The sequence below is a fragment of the Typopeltis vanoorti genome, chromosome 23 (genome assembly GCF_054136105.1).
Source record: "Typopeltis vanoorti isolate ZY-2024b chromosome 23, IOZ_Tvanoo_1.0, whole genome shotgun sequence".
Taxonomy (NCBI): Eukaryota; Metazoa; Arthropoda; class Arachnida; order Uropygi; family Thelyphonidae; genus Typopeltis; species Typopeltis vanoorti.
In genome coordinates this window covers 3,592,268-3,609,086 of record NC_143571.1, presented here as the reverse complement: position 1 = coordinate 3,609,086, position 16,819 = coordinate 3,592,268, and the positions used below count along the sequence as shown (strand labels likewise).

Here is a 16,819-nt window from a genome sequence, read left to right as displayed (position 1 = left end):
GGATAAGGGATACGGTGTGGATCTTGAGTGTCGGAATCCATACTGGTGGTCATTAACTGATATGCTTCTAGGTAGTGGAAAAGCTGGTTGCTAATAATCTCCTTTATTTTGCAGAAGATAGATAAGAGTGATGGATCACCAGTTTGATGGCAGACTTTTTTTTTTTTTTTTTGAATGAGCTAAATACAGGCTTGCTTACTTGTTTTTGGGATAGTGCCAGCTCAGCTGAGTGTAAAACAGAGGTATTAGCTCTGGATCACTACTTTTGAGTTCAACTGGAGAAATATCATCAGGGCAGAAGACTTCAGAATCTAGGTTATTTAAGATTCTTTTGATGCTTTTTTGCTGAAGGACAACAAGAGATATGTGGTGCACTATTTCTGATGTGATAGGGAGTGATTTGCCTTGGTCATTTCTGAAGGAGTCAGAGAAAAAAAGTTATTCTAGGAGATAAGCTTTATTTTTAGTGCTAAGTAGTGCTATCTGAGAGAGGTGGGGTACTGATGAGCAGAAATCACACCCAGTGGTCTTTGCAGGAGACCTGAAGGCATGATATTTGGACAGGTGAGTTTTTGCTGTTTGTTTATAGTAGTTTTGCATTTATTATGTATTTCAGTGTAATATAAAGTTGTAGCTCTTGTTACAGGCCACCTGCAGTATTCTGAATCCTCCCTTCCCCGAACTGCTTTGGTATGCCTGTTAAATTATAGCTGAAACTGCAGGGAAGTAAGAATGAGGGTCTTCTTGCCAGTGAGAATTTTTGTAACTTAATCTAGGAGTTTTTGGATTAGAAGAGTGGAAGCAGTAGCCTAATCATGTAAAGGGAAGAAGTGGAGGCCATCCCACTTGCCACCCTGTTAGTGCCAAAGGACATGAGGTTGGGAGTAGTTGTGGGGTGGGGAGGTTCCGTGGAAAAGATGCACGAGATCATGATATTAGTTACAAAGAGGAGAGGTGACCTCTAGAGAATACCTGAAAGGAGAATTTTATTTGAACTTGAGCTGGTAGCTGTACAGTTTGCATTTGTTCATTGTTTATAATAAATGGCTCCATATCTCTTCCAGCTTGGTTGGTGAAATTGGAAAAGGGAAGCCAGTTAGAGATTTTGACATTGAAGTTACCTAGATCTAGGGAGATGACTTCACTATTTTAGTAGTTAGATTGAAGAAAGTCAAACTCAGGAATTAAAAGTTCAAGAGGTCATAGTGGTTTCAGAATTTGGAGAGCAGAAAATACAGATAGATGATTGTTACTAAAACGTGCAAGGAAACCTTAAGCCAGAGGAAGTGAATAGTAGAGGATTCTCTTTCAGATCTCACAAAAGGCACAGGTACTGCTTTTATGTGCAACAGGAATCATGCAAAGTGTAACTTGGATGACCTTATGATAACTGGAGTGTGGGTTATTATCAATGTATGTTATTTATATTGGCATTTATGCCACAGATGTTTTAAGTAGATTTAAAAATGATTTTTTTTGGAGAGTGGGGGATAAGTTAGGTTAGTGTTTTATATATATAATATTATTATTTTTGTTGAGACTGGTTTGGATTGTTAATTACCTTATTATACGTAGTTTGATAATTCCAAACTAGCTCATGTCCTAATTAGCACCTAGTACAAGAATAAAAGAAGCTTGACTGTTTGTTATCAGAGAAATTTAGATATCATGGGAGCATAAAGTGCAAACTTTTATTTAGAATTTTTTTAAGGGGAAAGTAAAATGGTAGCTGCTAAATACACATAACCAACAAAAAATGTAGCACTTTATTGTTAGTAATGAAATTTTTTTTATAGAATTTTGTTAGAAGCACAGTTAACTTTTATTTATAATTTTTTTAATATATATTTTATGATTAATAGGGAGCAGGCACTGCATTGGGAGAGCTACCACCTTATTTTATGGCAAAAGCAGGTAAGCAATTCTGTATTTTTGTTTCTCCTTAAAGTGGGGAAGTAATATTTATTTGATTATTTTTATAATATTTTGTCTGCTTTAAATTAAGGAAATTAGCAAAAATAAGTTAGTGTGTGCTGATTATTTAGAAAATAACTAAATAATTAGCAACCATATCGTGTCAAATATATTAAATAGGGAATGGATCGACCCTCTTTTTCCCCTTCCATTTAAGTTACTTTAAACTGATAGTTCTTTCTTTTCTTTATCATATTAACTAAATAATTGTGAGAAAAACTAAAATGGAGTATGAAAAGAAATTGGCCATGCAAGCTAAAGGCAATCCAAAAGAATTTTATTGTTGCTGCAAGCAAAAGAAAGAATGAATGTGGAAGAATAACTTTACTGAATGCAGATGGTACACAAGTGTCGGAAGCTAAGGAGATTGTTCAGTTAATGAGTGCTCACTTTGCTAAGATATATCAACCAGTTGTATGTAGCATAGTGCACAGTGTTACTGCTACGTTGGATGGAGAGTTAGAGGTTCATAAAAATGAGGTTGAAGAGCTCTTGCATAACCTGGATAAGAATTTGTCGATAGGGACAGATGGAATAGTCAGTTTGCTAAAGGAATGTTCAACTGAATTGGCTAGACCTTTCACACATTTGTATAACTTGTGTTTCAGTTCAGGAATGGAAGGAATGTATGATAGTTCCATTGCACAAGGGTGCTGCAAAAGCTGATATGTCTAAGTACTGACCTATTGGTATCTCTGGTGTGGTACTGAAGATTTTAGAGAAGTTGGTAAGAACTTGCATACATAAATGGGTAGACAAGCATTCTATACTCTGCAGGCAACAGCATGGGTTTACTAAAGGAAGGTCATGTTTTAGCAATTTGCTCATATTTTATAACAATGTTACGGCTGAGTTGGATAAAGGGAGTGGATACACTATGATAATGTTGGATTTTTCTAAGGCATTTGATAGGATACCATGATAGGCTGTTGCATAAACTGGAGAATATGGGATTGGAATATAATCTATTGACTTGGATCAGGGGATGGTTGACAGACAGATATCAAAAAGTGGTATATAGTGGGTGTGAATCTGACAGATTTAAGGTAACAAGTGGTGTACCTCAGGGTTCAGTCCTTGGGCTATTATTGTTCAATCTATACATTAATGATATTAAGCAGGGTCTATCATCAGATTTGCAATTGTTTGCTGATGATGTGAAGATAGGCAGGGCAATCAGGGATGCTACTGATGTTCAGCAATTACAAAATGATTTGAATAGACTTGAAATCTGGGCAAACGAATATGGCTGTCAGTTTAATGTTAGTAAGTGTAAAGTTATGCACTTTGGCATGATTCCAGCGGTATATTATATTAGCTGGAACTCTAATCATGCCAAAGTGCATAACTTTACACTTACTAACATTAAACTGACTGCCATATTCGTTTGCCCAGATTTCCACTCTATTCAAATCATTTTGTAATTGCTGAACATCAGTAGCATCCCTGATTGCCCTGCCTATCTTTGCATCATCAGCAAACAATTGCAAATATGCTACAAGAAACTTGAAGAGGCAAGTGATCTTGGTGTATTGGTGAATAAGAATTTAAAGTTCAAAGGTCACATAGCAAAAGTTGCAAATACAACTCAGAGGATAATTGCTATGTTTATAATAAATTTAGTTTAATCCTTTATCCAAGTGTAAGCAAACAAAGTTTGCGCCTGAAGTATCTTAGGACTGAGGCAACTCGTGGTAAAGGTGGACCAAGCTCTCATCACTTCTTGTCTTAGTATCTCCCATAATGCAAAGCACATCTCCTTACGGACATGTATAATGCTATGCATTAAGGGAAGGGCCACTACCCTTCCCTTAATGCATAGTTTAGACCTTTATTGAATGTTCAAGTACAGGTCAAACTCCAAAAACTCAGCATTGTTCCCCTCAGTAACAGGCTCACCCTGCCACTGAAAAGAGTTCTCACTGTTGGCTCTACCCCAATTGTAGTTATTAGTTGGTAATAGTAACAACTAATAATGGTAATAATAATTTATCATTAGATAAATTCAACAAAAAGGAGGAGATTAGATGAAAGTTAAGACATATTGACAGGTAATTGAACATTTATGAATCATAAATTCATAAATGTTCTATGAATTTCATGAACCATTGATTCTAAAAATTCATGAACCATTGATTTAAACATGCTTTGCACCTGCATGTTTCATATCAGTATCTCAGACTACAGAGTGAGATACAAAGGATGGAAATAAGTTGCAGTAACAATAAGTATTGGTAACAAGAGACCGAGATGACTGGAGGAGGCTAACCAAGACTATCACCTACCAGCCATGAATGACCTGTTGTCCTAAATGGACAACAGTCCATTTAGGACAACAGGAGAAAAAGAACTGCTTTTTTAAGATAGGAAACAAGTAGGAATATCCTTTTGTATGTATAGTTTGCAGAGGTGTTTTAGAATACAGTTGGTTAAGAACATTTCACTAAAATATTACGAGCTTGCTGATTAAAAAAAAAAGTGTGTGAGAGAGAGAAAGAGAGAGCAAACAACAAAGTAGCAATGATTTGATATTTTTTTATAATTTTTGCCACACGAATTGGAAATTGTCAGCCTTACTAAATGGATATAATTCAATAATAACCAAAAAAATAATTAACCACTCTCCTACAAACCAAACAAAAAGCCCACAAGTGTTCTATACCTTATATTAAAGGCATCTCTGAACATGTGGAAAAATTATGAAAAAATATCAACTCATTGCTACTCATTGCATTATATAAACATGAATGTTTATATTAGCCTTACTTCATAGACCTAATCTTAATCAGAATGACTGTCTCACTATTTTCCAAAAAAGTTATTTACTGTGGCATATGTGTTATGGTCATTTGTGTGCGCATGCTTCACAAATATTAAAGAATAAATTTAATTCAGAATGTAATTCAGTGTCACAATATTACTTGTAAAGGATTTTAGGGGATGTCAAAAAAGGTTCATTAAGGCCTAGAAAGAATGTATATCATGATACTTAAAAATTAGTTGATTAGCTGTAATTTGTTGAATTTATCTAACAGGAGGAGGAGAGGAGATTAATACATTCACGTCAGGAAGTGTATTGCACATTTATCATACTGATGAGACTTCTCATTAATGTTTGTGTGCCACTTCTGCATCTTGTAGGTGAGCTGAATTGGCAAAGTTTATATGGAATGTTAGTGGTAACTCTTTTGGTAGAATTTTATTGCTGCTTCCATGTCAGGCCGGCAGGTGGCCTTACTGACACAAAGTTGATGCTGCATGTTAGTTGCAACTCTTTCGGTAGAATTTTATTTGAAGTTAGCATTTGTGATCTCTTAATGACAGTGAAAATTTCAAATGCAATTAGACAAATGTTAGGATAATTGTTTTTAGTTGGCTGTGTTTCGTGGTACAACAAACGGTTTTGCTCGAGTGTATATAGCATAGTTACTGTGGCAGGGAACGGACTTTTTCATTAGGTAGTGCTCTTTTTATCCTAGTTGTCTCTAATTGCACTATTTGTTGATAAATATATTATACAGACTGCAAATGTCTCTGTACCTTATTCACTGATGCAATATAACCACTTGTTTTTTCAGTTTTTTTTTTGCATCAGCAGTATAGTGGCTGTTAGTGATTTATATTTTGCAAACAAATCCCTTTCCATCTACTCATAAGTTTTTTTTTTTTTTTTTTTTTTTTTTTTTTTTATCATGCCCATCATAAATGCAAATATGAGTCTAGAGTTTATAGGATCACATATTTTTTGCACTACCCACGACTCTGATATTTATTACACAAATGCACATATAATATCACAGATGATTCATAATCCATTTTACAGTACTGAAAGTATTTTTATTCATGTCTATTCTTTCTCTTCCTTATATTTGCTGTTATTTACATCTTTTAGTAAATCAAAAATATTAACTAATAATAAAATATAAAATAAAAATATTTTGCAAACCCTACTAGAGAGATAATAATAACAATTCATGAAGAAAATAATTTTTTGGAGTTGATTTTTTTAATACACATGGGGATAATGGGCATCCTTGCATTACTCCTTTTTGAATCTCTATGGGTTTTGTTGTCAGTGTGTCCTTTTTAATTATTGCATTTGTGAGTAATATTTTATCAGAAATTGTATTATATATTTATCTATTGCTTTTTTAGTAGAACTTTAAGAAGGATTTCTCTATTGATACTATCAAAAGTTTGTTTAAAGTCCACAAAACAACAATATAGTTCTTTATGGTCTTCCCAGCTGAGCTCTGCTAGTTGGTGCAATGTGAAAATCTGGTCTATTGTTGAATAGTTTCCTCAGAAACCAGCTTGTTCTATGCCTATCAGTTCTTCATAGGTATTTTGATTTAAATATAAATAATATCAAACATGCGGATGATCTCGTCTTTATTGCAAGAACCCCAAATGAACTACAAAGGTTAATAAACAAGCTAAACGAAACCTGTAAAACATATGACATGACAATAAATATACAAAAGACAAAAGTGATGAAAATGGGGAGGAATAAAACTACCATCTTAGTAACTCTAAATGGAGAACAAGTAGATAACTTCATATGTTTTGGATTAAAACTAACAGAAACAATAGATGAACTCAAGATAATCACACACAGAATAGTGATAGGATGGATCACCATGAGAAAATTGCAGAAAAATCTGAAAAAACAAACAAGATATCTAAGCAAGCCAAAATCAAATTATATGAATCAATAATTATACTAACAGTTATCTACGGAGCAGAAGCATGGACAATTAAGAAAAGAGAGGAGAAAAAACTTCTGGCATTTGAAATGAAATGCTTAAGAAAAATAAATAGAACAAGTTGGATAGAAAACAAAACAAATAACACAGTAAGACAAGAATTATTGTATAAAAAGACAATAATAGAAAAAATTAGAAAACAACATCAACTGAGATGGTTTGGCCACGCTGTACGCATGGACGCAGCCAGACTACCTAACGTCCTAATTTACTTTACTAGCTGAAAAGGGAAAACCAAGAATTACCTGGCTGAAATTAATAAAGAACATTTCAGGATGCAGAACTTAAAAGAAACTTTTTCGAACAGCAATGAATAGAGAAGACTGGAAGATCCTGCTCAAGGGGACACTCAACCCATCTTAGACAGAAGAGAAGTGAGAGATTTTTTTATGTTATTTTTGTAAAACGTGACACTGCCCTTTGGAAATAAATTATCCACCTCCAAATAAAAAATTTAGAATAATCAAATAACATGTATTGAATGATTTGCAATTCTAATTTTTCATCATCATCAAATTCCTGACATGTACCATCAAGGGATGTACAGGATATGATAGTACTACATGAAAAATTTACATCATTACTAACTTCCTATCTACAATTTTCCTCCAAATCAGTCTGTTACTTGTCCAGACTCCAACATTATCAGATCTTATATTTCTATTGTCTAAGCCACTTTGTACCATATTAATCCACCTATATCTTGGTCTTCCTCTGGGTCGTTTTGCTGCCAACCTGGCAAAGAACACTTGTTTTGCTAATCTTTCCTCGCCCATTCTGTTTAAGTGACCATACCACCTGAGATTAGCTCTGCTAATGCATTCCTGGATGCTGACAATGTCAAGTTCTTTCCTAATATCCTTGCTTTTAATATGATATTGCATTGATGCCATCTATTCACGCTTATTATCTTTCTCAGGACTCTCATATCTGCAGTCTCTAGTCTTTGGTCAAGTGTTTTATTTCTGACCCAGCTCTCAGATCCATAAGTTAAAACTGGTTTGAACACTGTCTTGTATACAGCTAATTTAGTGTTCTGACTAATTTCTCTCTTATTCCATATGAATTTATTCAATTGACTTCCTACCATACCAGCTTTGTTGATTCTGTTGTTTCCATATTTAATTTACCATCTTCACTAAAAATCGTGCCTAAGTAGCTGAAATGTTTTACTTGTTCCACAGATTTTCCGTTCACAACACACAGGTGACATTTTCAAAGATTCTACCTATTTTCATTGTCTTTGTATTGCTGACCTTCATACCATATCTATTACAACAGTTATTCAATTTAGTCAGGGAATCCTGCAAACTTGTAGCGGATTTATTTAGAAGTATAATATCGTCTGCATAAAGCAAAGAGCTGACATTAACATCTCCAATTCTGATATCATGTTTAATACCACTTTCCTTCATAATGTGATCCATATAGATAATGAATAAAAGAGGGGATAATGTAGATCCTTTTCTCACCAGATTTAACATTCAACTATCTACCTGTACTACCTTCAATTCTAACTGCTGACTTCCAACTCAAATAAAGACTAAGTATTGCTTGATATAATCCCCCCATTGATACCATATAACTGTAGCATATTGAATAGCGTCTCTCTTGGCACCTTGTCGTATTCCTTTTCTAGATCGACAAAACTTAAATACAGATCTTTGTTATATTCCCATGATATTTCAACTATTTGTCGTGAAGTGAAGATCTGATCCTGACAGCCCCAATTTGACACGAATCCAGCTTGTTCTTCACCAAGCTTTTCTTCCACAATTCTTCTCAACCGTTTCTCAAGTATACTTGCATAGATCTTGCCAGGAGCACTCAACTTATTTCGGTTTTATTTCCCTTTTTCATGAAATGATATCTCAAAGCAATATAATATGAAAATATCTAAAGAAGAAACAAAAATAATGGCATTCAAAGGAGAAAACCCAATAAGAAGTAAAATACTGATAGATAATAAAATATTAGAACAAGTATACACTTTCAGAAACTTGGGATGTGATCTATCATACGAAGAAGAAAAAGACATAGACACTAAAATATCAAACTTTCTCAAAGTAAATGGCATAATTAATAATATATTTAAGCCATCCCTGGTACAAAAACACACTAGAATCAGTCTATATAATGTCTTGTCAAAACCAACTCTACTATATGGAAGCGAAACATGGACCATGAAAAGGAAAGATGAAAAACGAATTCAAACAGCAGAAATGAAGTTCCTCAGAAAAACAGCTGGATATACCAAGTGGGACCACAAAACATTTGAAGAAATCTTACAATCCCAAAAAGTAAAACCAATTAATTACTACAATGGTTTTAATTGGTTTTAAAATGTTCTAGCCATTTTAAACAAAAATGGCTAGAACATTTAAATCAAATGGACAACAGCAGACTACCAAAAATATTATACAGATACAAAATAAGTGGAAAAAGAAGACTTGGAAGACCAAGAAAGAGATGGCATGAGACCAGAACAGGCCACTTGGCCTAAATTCCATGTTAGGAAGAAGAAGAAGATATATGGGTACTATGAGAGCTGTACTCCAATCATCAGGAATTTGCCCCTCTGTCCAGGCCTTCTGAACTATGCAGTGCAGCCACTGCAAGACTTTTATACCACCATACTTCAGCATTTCTGGTCGAATATCATCTACTCCTGCTGCCTTTCCACATTTCAAGCATTTGATGGCTTTTTCTACTTCAAGTATGGATATGTATTCCTGACTATATACCTGTTGAGTGTTTTTTACCACTGTGCTATCACTGATTGTTTCTTTTAGCAATTTTTTGAAGTAATTACTCCATACTTCAAGGATATCTTTTCTCCCCATTTTCATGTCACCTTTATCATCTCTAACTCCTTTTATGGTATTTCATTATTTTATTTCTAAGCTTTTACAACCTCCAGAATATCTTACCACCTTCTTGATATTTTTTTCTGTGTTCTTGCCAAAGTCCTCCCATAACTTTTGTTTAGCTGGTTTTACACAATGTTTAGCTTTCTTACATTTGTCTCTTGGGGTGCTTAAGGGTCAAAGCTGTATAACTGAGAGGAGACCTCCACATAGCCTTTAAAGGAATGCAGAGAACCGACTAGGGCTTCTGACCTAATGTCCAATCCTCACCTTCCCATGGTGCACCCTGTTGGGTATCCACTTGGATACTGAATGAACGAGGATGGGCTGGCAATTTGGGATTTAGCCGACCAAATTGTATTCTTATTGGTTAAACCAAAATAAAAAAAATGATGGTACAACATGACAGAATTTCATGCCTGCTGGGGCGTCGCCCGGTTAAACAAGGCCCCCGTTGTTTTCGCCAGGGAACCAGGGCGAACAGCGAAAAGTCAGCTACTGGAACAAATCTGAAAACAAACCCCAACTCAACATCACCAGAGTTAAAGATCGGTACTATCAATGTAAGAAGCCTGAATCGCAAAGAAATGGAGGAATTAGATAAGTACCAGATCGACATAATAGGGGTGACTGAAACAAAAAAGACCAAAACTGGTGAGATCTTTCTGAGCAATAAATACAAAATGTTATATTCAGGCAATGACAATCAAGGAAAAGGAGTAGCAGCAATATTATTCAACACAAAATACGAGGCTAATATCCTTGAATGGCAGTCAGTCTCAAGTAGAGTAATGTGGGCAAATATGAGAATGGGGAACTGGACAATGAGACTTATTTGTGCCTATGGTCCCACAGAAGGTTCTACTAAGGTAGAAGTGGAGGAGTTTTTTGAGGCTTTAGAAAAAGCAACTGACACAATGAAAAATGAAAAGTTGGTCCTTGTTGGGGATCTAAATAGCAGAGTAGGAAATGATTGTCAGACATACAAAAATATTTTGGGAAAATTTGGAGAAAAGAGCAAAGCTAATAATAATGGCAAATATCTGTTGGATTTCTGCTCAGGACATGGACTGGTTATTACTAACACCATGTTCCAACATAAAAATGTGCACAAATTCACATGGAGAGAAGAGGCTAGGAATAAGAAAAGTCTCATTGACTATGTTATTGTTGATAGTGATGTTTTCTCCCTGGTGCTGGACACCAGAGTGTACAGAGGATTTGAAATTGGAAGTGATCACTATTTAGTCTTGAGCAGGATAAAATTGAATTTCATATTGAAAAGAATAACATGTAAGAAAGTTTTAAAGCGAATAAAAGTTGAGCAGCTCTCAGATGTGAACTGTAGACTAAAATACACAAAGATTATTGAAAGGAAAATGAAAGAGTTTGAGAACAGGAATCAAACCTTGGAGATTCAGTAGCAAACTCTGAAGAAAACATTGATTGATTCTGCCAGAGAGGCATGTGGTGAGGTTGTCTGTAAGGATAAAAAAATCAGAACTCCCTGGTGGACACAGGAAGTTAAAGAGGCAGTGAAGGAAAAGAAGAAAGCATATCAAAAGTTCCTGTCAAATAAGTCAGCTTGTGCTCTTAGAGAATATACAGACATATGCAAGAATGCTAAACACTGTGTAAAACTAGCTAAACAAAAGTCATGGGAGGACTTTGGAAAGAATATAGAAAATAAATATCAAGAAGGTGGCAAAATATTCTGGAGGTTGTTGAAGAAGCTTAAGAATGGAGGAAAGAGTGCTGTAAAAGGAATTAGAGATGATAAAGGTGACATGAAAACCTGAGAAAAAGATATCCTTGAAGAATGGAGTAATTACTTTGAAAAACTGCTAAATGAAACAAGCAGTGATGACATCACAGTGGCAAAAAACACTGACCAGGCATGCGGTCAGGAATACGTATCCATACTTGAAGTAGAAAAAGCCATCAAAGGCTTGAAATGTGGAAAGGCAGCAGGAGTAGATGATATTCGACCAGAAATGCTGAAGTATGGTGGTATAAGAGTCTTACAGTGGCTGCACTGCATAGTTCAGAAAGCCTGGACAGAGGGACGAATTCCCGATGATTGGAGTTGAGCTCTCATAGTACCCATATATAAAAAGGGAAATAAAACTGCATGTGAGAATTACAGAGGTATTTCCCTACTGAGTGTTCCTGGCAAGATCTATGCAAGTATACTTGAGAAACGGTTGAGAAGAATTGTGGAAGAAAAGCTTGGTGAAGAACAAGCTGGATTCAGGCCAAATAGAGGCTGTCAGGATCAGATCTTCACTTTACGACAAATAGTCGAGAAAGCATGGGAATATAACAAAGATCTGTATTTAAGTGTTGTCGATTTGGAAAAGGCATATGACAAGGTGCCAAGAGAGAAGCTATTCAATACGCTGCAGTTATATGGTGTCAATGGGGCATTATATCAAGCAAAACTTAGTCTTTATTTGAGTTGTGAGTCAGCAGTTAGAATTGAAGGAAGTACAGGAAGATGGTTTAATGTTAAATCTGGTGTGAGACGAGGATGTACGTTATCCCCTCTGTTATTCATTAAGGAAAGTGGTATTAAACATGATATCAGAATTGGAGATGTTAATGTCAGCTCTTTGCTTTATGCAGGTGATGTTATACTTCTAAATAAATCTGCTACAAGTCTGCAAGATTCTCTGACTAAATTGAATAGCTGTTGTAATAGATATGGTATGAAGGTCAGCAATAAAAAGACAAAGACAATGAAAATAGGCAGAATCATTGAAAATGTCAACTGTGTTGTGAATGGAGAACCTGTGGAACAAGTAAAAGATTTCAGCTATTTATGCAAGATTTTTACTGAAGATGGTAAATTAAATATAGAAATAGACAACAGAATCAGCAAAGCTGGTAAGGTGGGAAGTCAATTGAATAAATTCATATGGAATAAGAGAGAAATTAGTCGGAAAACTAAATTAGCTGTATACAAGACAGTGTTCCAACAAGTTTTAACTTATGGATCTGAGAGCTGGGTCAGAAGTAAAACACTTGACCAAAGACTAGAGACCATAGATATGAGAGTCCTGAGAAAGATTATAGGCGTGAACAGATGGCATCAATGGCAATATCATATTAAAAATGAGGATATTTGGAAAGAACTTGACATTGTCAGCATTGAGGAATGTGTTAGCAGAGCTAATCTCAGCTGGTATGGTCACTTAAACAGAATGGGCGAGGAAAGATTAGCAAAACAACTGTTCTCTGCCAGGTTGGCAGCAAAACGACCCAGAGGAAGACCAAGATATAGGTGGATTGATACGGTACAAAGTGCTTTAGACGATAGAAATAGAAGATCGGATAATGTTGGAGTCTTGACAAGTATCAGATTGATTTGGAGGAAAATTGTAGATAGGAAATTAATAATGTTGTAATTTTTTTCATGTAGTACTATCATAGCCATGTACCCTTGAGGGTACATGTCAGGAATTTGAAGATGATGATGACATTTGTCTCTGTATTCTCTAAGAGCACAAGCTGACTTATTTGCCAGGAACTTTTGATATGCTTTCTTCTTTTCCTTCACTACCTCTTTAACTTCCTGTGTCCACCATAGAGTTCTGATTTTTCTATCCTTGCAGACAACCTCACCACATGCCTCTCTGGCAGAATCAATCAGGATTTTCTTCAAAGATTGCCACTGAATCTCGAAGGTTTGGTTCCTGTTCTCAAACACTTTCATATTTTCTTCAATAATCTTTGTGTATTTTAGTCTACAGTTCACATCTGAGAGCTGCTCAACTTTTATTCACTTTAAAACTTTTTTACATGTTATTCTTTTCAATATGAAATTCAGTTTTATCCTGCTCAAGACTAAATAGTGATCACTTCCAATTTCAAATCCTCTGTACACTCTGGTGTCCTGCGCCAGGGAGAAAACATCACTATCAACAATAACATAGTGAATGAGACTTTTCTTATTCCTTGCCTCTTCTCTTCATGTGAATTTGTGCACATTTTTATGTTGAAACATGGTGTTAATAATAACCAGTCCATGTTCTGAGCAGAAATCCAACGGGTATTTGACATTATTATTAGGTTTGCTCTTTTCTCCAAATTTTCCCAAAATAATTTTGTATGTCTGACAATCATTTCCTACTCTGCTATTTAGATCCCCAACAAGGACCAACTTTTCCTTTTTCATTGTGTCAGTTGCTTTTTCTAAAGCCTCAAAAATTCCTCCACTTCTACCTTAGTAGAACCTTCTGTGGGATCATAGGCACAAATAAGTCTCATTGTCCAATTCCCCATTCTGATATTTGCCCACATCACTGTACTTGAGACTGCCTGCCATTCAAGAAGATTAGCCTCGTATTTTGTGTTGAATACTATGGCTACTGCTTCTTTTCCTTGATTGTTATTGCCTGAATATAATATTTTGTATTTGTTGCTCAGAAAGATCTCACCAGTTTTTGTCATATTTGTTTCAGTCAGCCCTGTTATGTCGATCTGGTACGTATCTAATTCCTCAGCTAGCTCCATTTCTTTGCCATTCAGGCTTCTTACGTTGATAGTACTGATCTTTAACTCTGGTGATGTTGAGTTGGCGTTTGTTTTCAGATTTGTTCCAGTAGCTGACTTTCCGCTGTTCGCCCTGGTTCACTGGTGGAAACAATGGGGGGGGGCTTGTGTAACCAGACGTCGCCCCAGCTGGCATGAAATTTTGTCATGTTGTACCATCATTTTGTATATTGGTTTAAGCCAATTGGAATACAATTTGGTTGGCTAAATCCCAAATTGCCAGCCCATCCTCGTTCATTCAGTATCTAGGTAGATACCCAACAGGGTGCTCCACGAGAAGGCGAGAATTGGACATTACTTCAGAAGCCCTGGTCAGTTCTCCGTATTCCTTCGGAGGCTACGTGGAGGTCTCCTCTCAGTTATACATCTTTGACCCTTAAGCACAATTCTAATTTATTGCATGGAAAATTATTATTATGAAATATGAATTAAAATTAAAATATGAAATTTGAATTTTGACCCTTAAACAGAATTCTAATTTATTGCATAGAAAATAATTATTATGAAATATTAATTAAAATCTACATAGTTTGTTGATTATATAACCATGTAAACGCATTAAAAATGTAATATAAATTATAAGAAAATTTATTTATAAACATTCACAAAATTAGAAAAAGTTTTAATGTGTTTCAAAATATTAGAATATTCCAAGTTTTTCCGATTGATTTTGAGGAGAGCATAGAAATAGTATATATTTCAGTAGCTGTAGGACTGACTCATGTGAGGAATCATTTTTGCATGGATTTCAGTTAATCATTTACTAAACATGGGTCAAACACGTAACTTATTGGAAGCTAAAATGTTTCATATGGTGTCTCTACACAAAGAAGGCCAAATTCAGCAGTTTATAGCTAAGGAATTGAAATGTTCTCAAGCAAGTGTGAGTAGAATATTGAGACAGTATTCTAATAAGTGTTTTCAAAATAATTGCTGCAATGGCGGTCAAAAGGTAATAACTACATCAACAAATGAGAGGAGATTGAAGAATATTGTGAAGAAAAACTGCTTCTGAAGTGTAAGGTATTTTCACAGGAGATGGAAAGAACAAAGCGTGAATGTGTCTAAATCTACAGCATTGAGATGACTTCACAAATTGGGTTTTAAATCACATGTGCCTAAAACGAAGCCACTTATGATTTCCAAGCAAAAGGCAGCTAGAGTGCAGTGGTTTAAACAAAGACTGTTGTGTGGTCAAGAGGACTGGAAAAAGGAACTTTTTAGCAATTTTTGCATGTTTCACAATCATCAAGGGATACGTGTTTGTCATCTTAAGCAAGAAGTATTTGATAAAGAATGCATGAAATGTTCAGCAAAATTTGCAAATGTCATGGTATAGGCTTATATGACTGCAGAGTGTCCAAGAGTAGGCTATGTATTGTGTATGAAAGAGTCAATTCCAAAGTGTACCAAGAAAATCTTGAGCACTTTATGTTACGAGCATCAGAAGATTTATGTGGTGGTGATTTCCTTTTTCAACAAGATTCAGCTTGTCACACTTCCAAGACTGCTACTAGATGACTTAAAGAAAGGCAATTCCTTGGCTGGCAAACTCATCAGATTTAAACCTTATTGAGAATTTGTGGGGAATTATGAATAAATGTCTTCAAGAAGTTGCAACCAAAATGAACCCAAGAGACATGTGGGCATATTTTGATTAAAAAAAAAAAAAAAAAGACTATGAACTGCTAGTAAATAATATGCCTAACCGTTTACAAACAGTCATAAAAGCTAAAGGGGATGCAACAAAGTACTAATTATCATGTTTTTCCCTTTGACTAATTTTTGCACATTTATTTTTGTATTATTCTAACATTTTGAACCATGTTAAAAATTATTCTAATTTTGTGAATGTTTTCAAATAATAGTTTTCTTATAATTTATATTACATTTTTATGTTTATATGGTTATGTAATCTAAAAAGTATGTAGATTTAGATGATGCTAATACATATTTTGTAATAATTATTTTTTATTCAATAAATTAGAATTGCAAATCATTCAACACATTTCTTTGGTTATTCTAAGTTGTTAATTTGGAGGTGTAGAAGGCATGAATTGAAGAAACTGGAGGAGAAGTTAATTCAGCACTGTTGAATATATTGTTTTTTTTTTGTGTGTTTTTCAGTAATTTTTTAAAAATTAACAACGAATGAAAAAAAAAAACTAAAAAATTAAGATTGGGATGGATTGGATTATTTGGGATCACAGTTGAAGTAACTATGTCTGTGACACCAAGTTTGTCTGCCTTTTTGTATAATGAAAAACCTAAGTTTCCAGGATGAAAAAAACCTTACCACCCTCTTGACCAGGTAACTTATCTTCAGTTGAAAAGCCATTTTATGCATTTTAACTCAAGTCTCTCTAGCCAACACACACACCTACCTACCTACCTACCTTCCTTTAAAGATACCAAGAAATTATATACTTGGTTTAATCCTTTATCCAGGTGTAAGCAAACAAAGTTTGCACCTGAAGTATTTTCAGGACTGGAGCAACTTGTATATAAAAGCTCATGACTTTACATAACTTGCCTTGATCTTTAATTTATAGTATAACCAAGTGGAAAAACTTCTGAAAAAAAAAAAAAAAAAAAAAAACTGCTATTCAAATTTCTCCTCCTGTCAAATTAGTTAGTCTATGATTATGAGATTGGTTT

At 34.8% G+C, this 16,819-nt stretch overlaps 1 protein-coding gene across 2 annotated transcripts in view; it reads left to right on the top strand.

The window, feature by feature from the left end:
* The window catches only part of LOC150093578 (vacuole membrane protein 1-like), a 229,721-nt gene that overhangs the window by 119,600 nt on the left and 93,302 nt on the right, over positions 1-16,819 (top strand). For both annotated transcript variants that reach the window (XM_090413135.1, XM_090413134.1), the window contains exon 7: positions 1,863-1,914. In XM_090413135.1, coding sequence (XP_090269261.1) covers positions 1,863-1,914 — 52 coding nt within the window. The remainder of the gene's footprint in view (positions 1-1,862; positions 1,915-16,819) is intronic.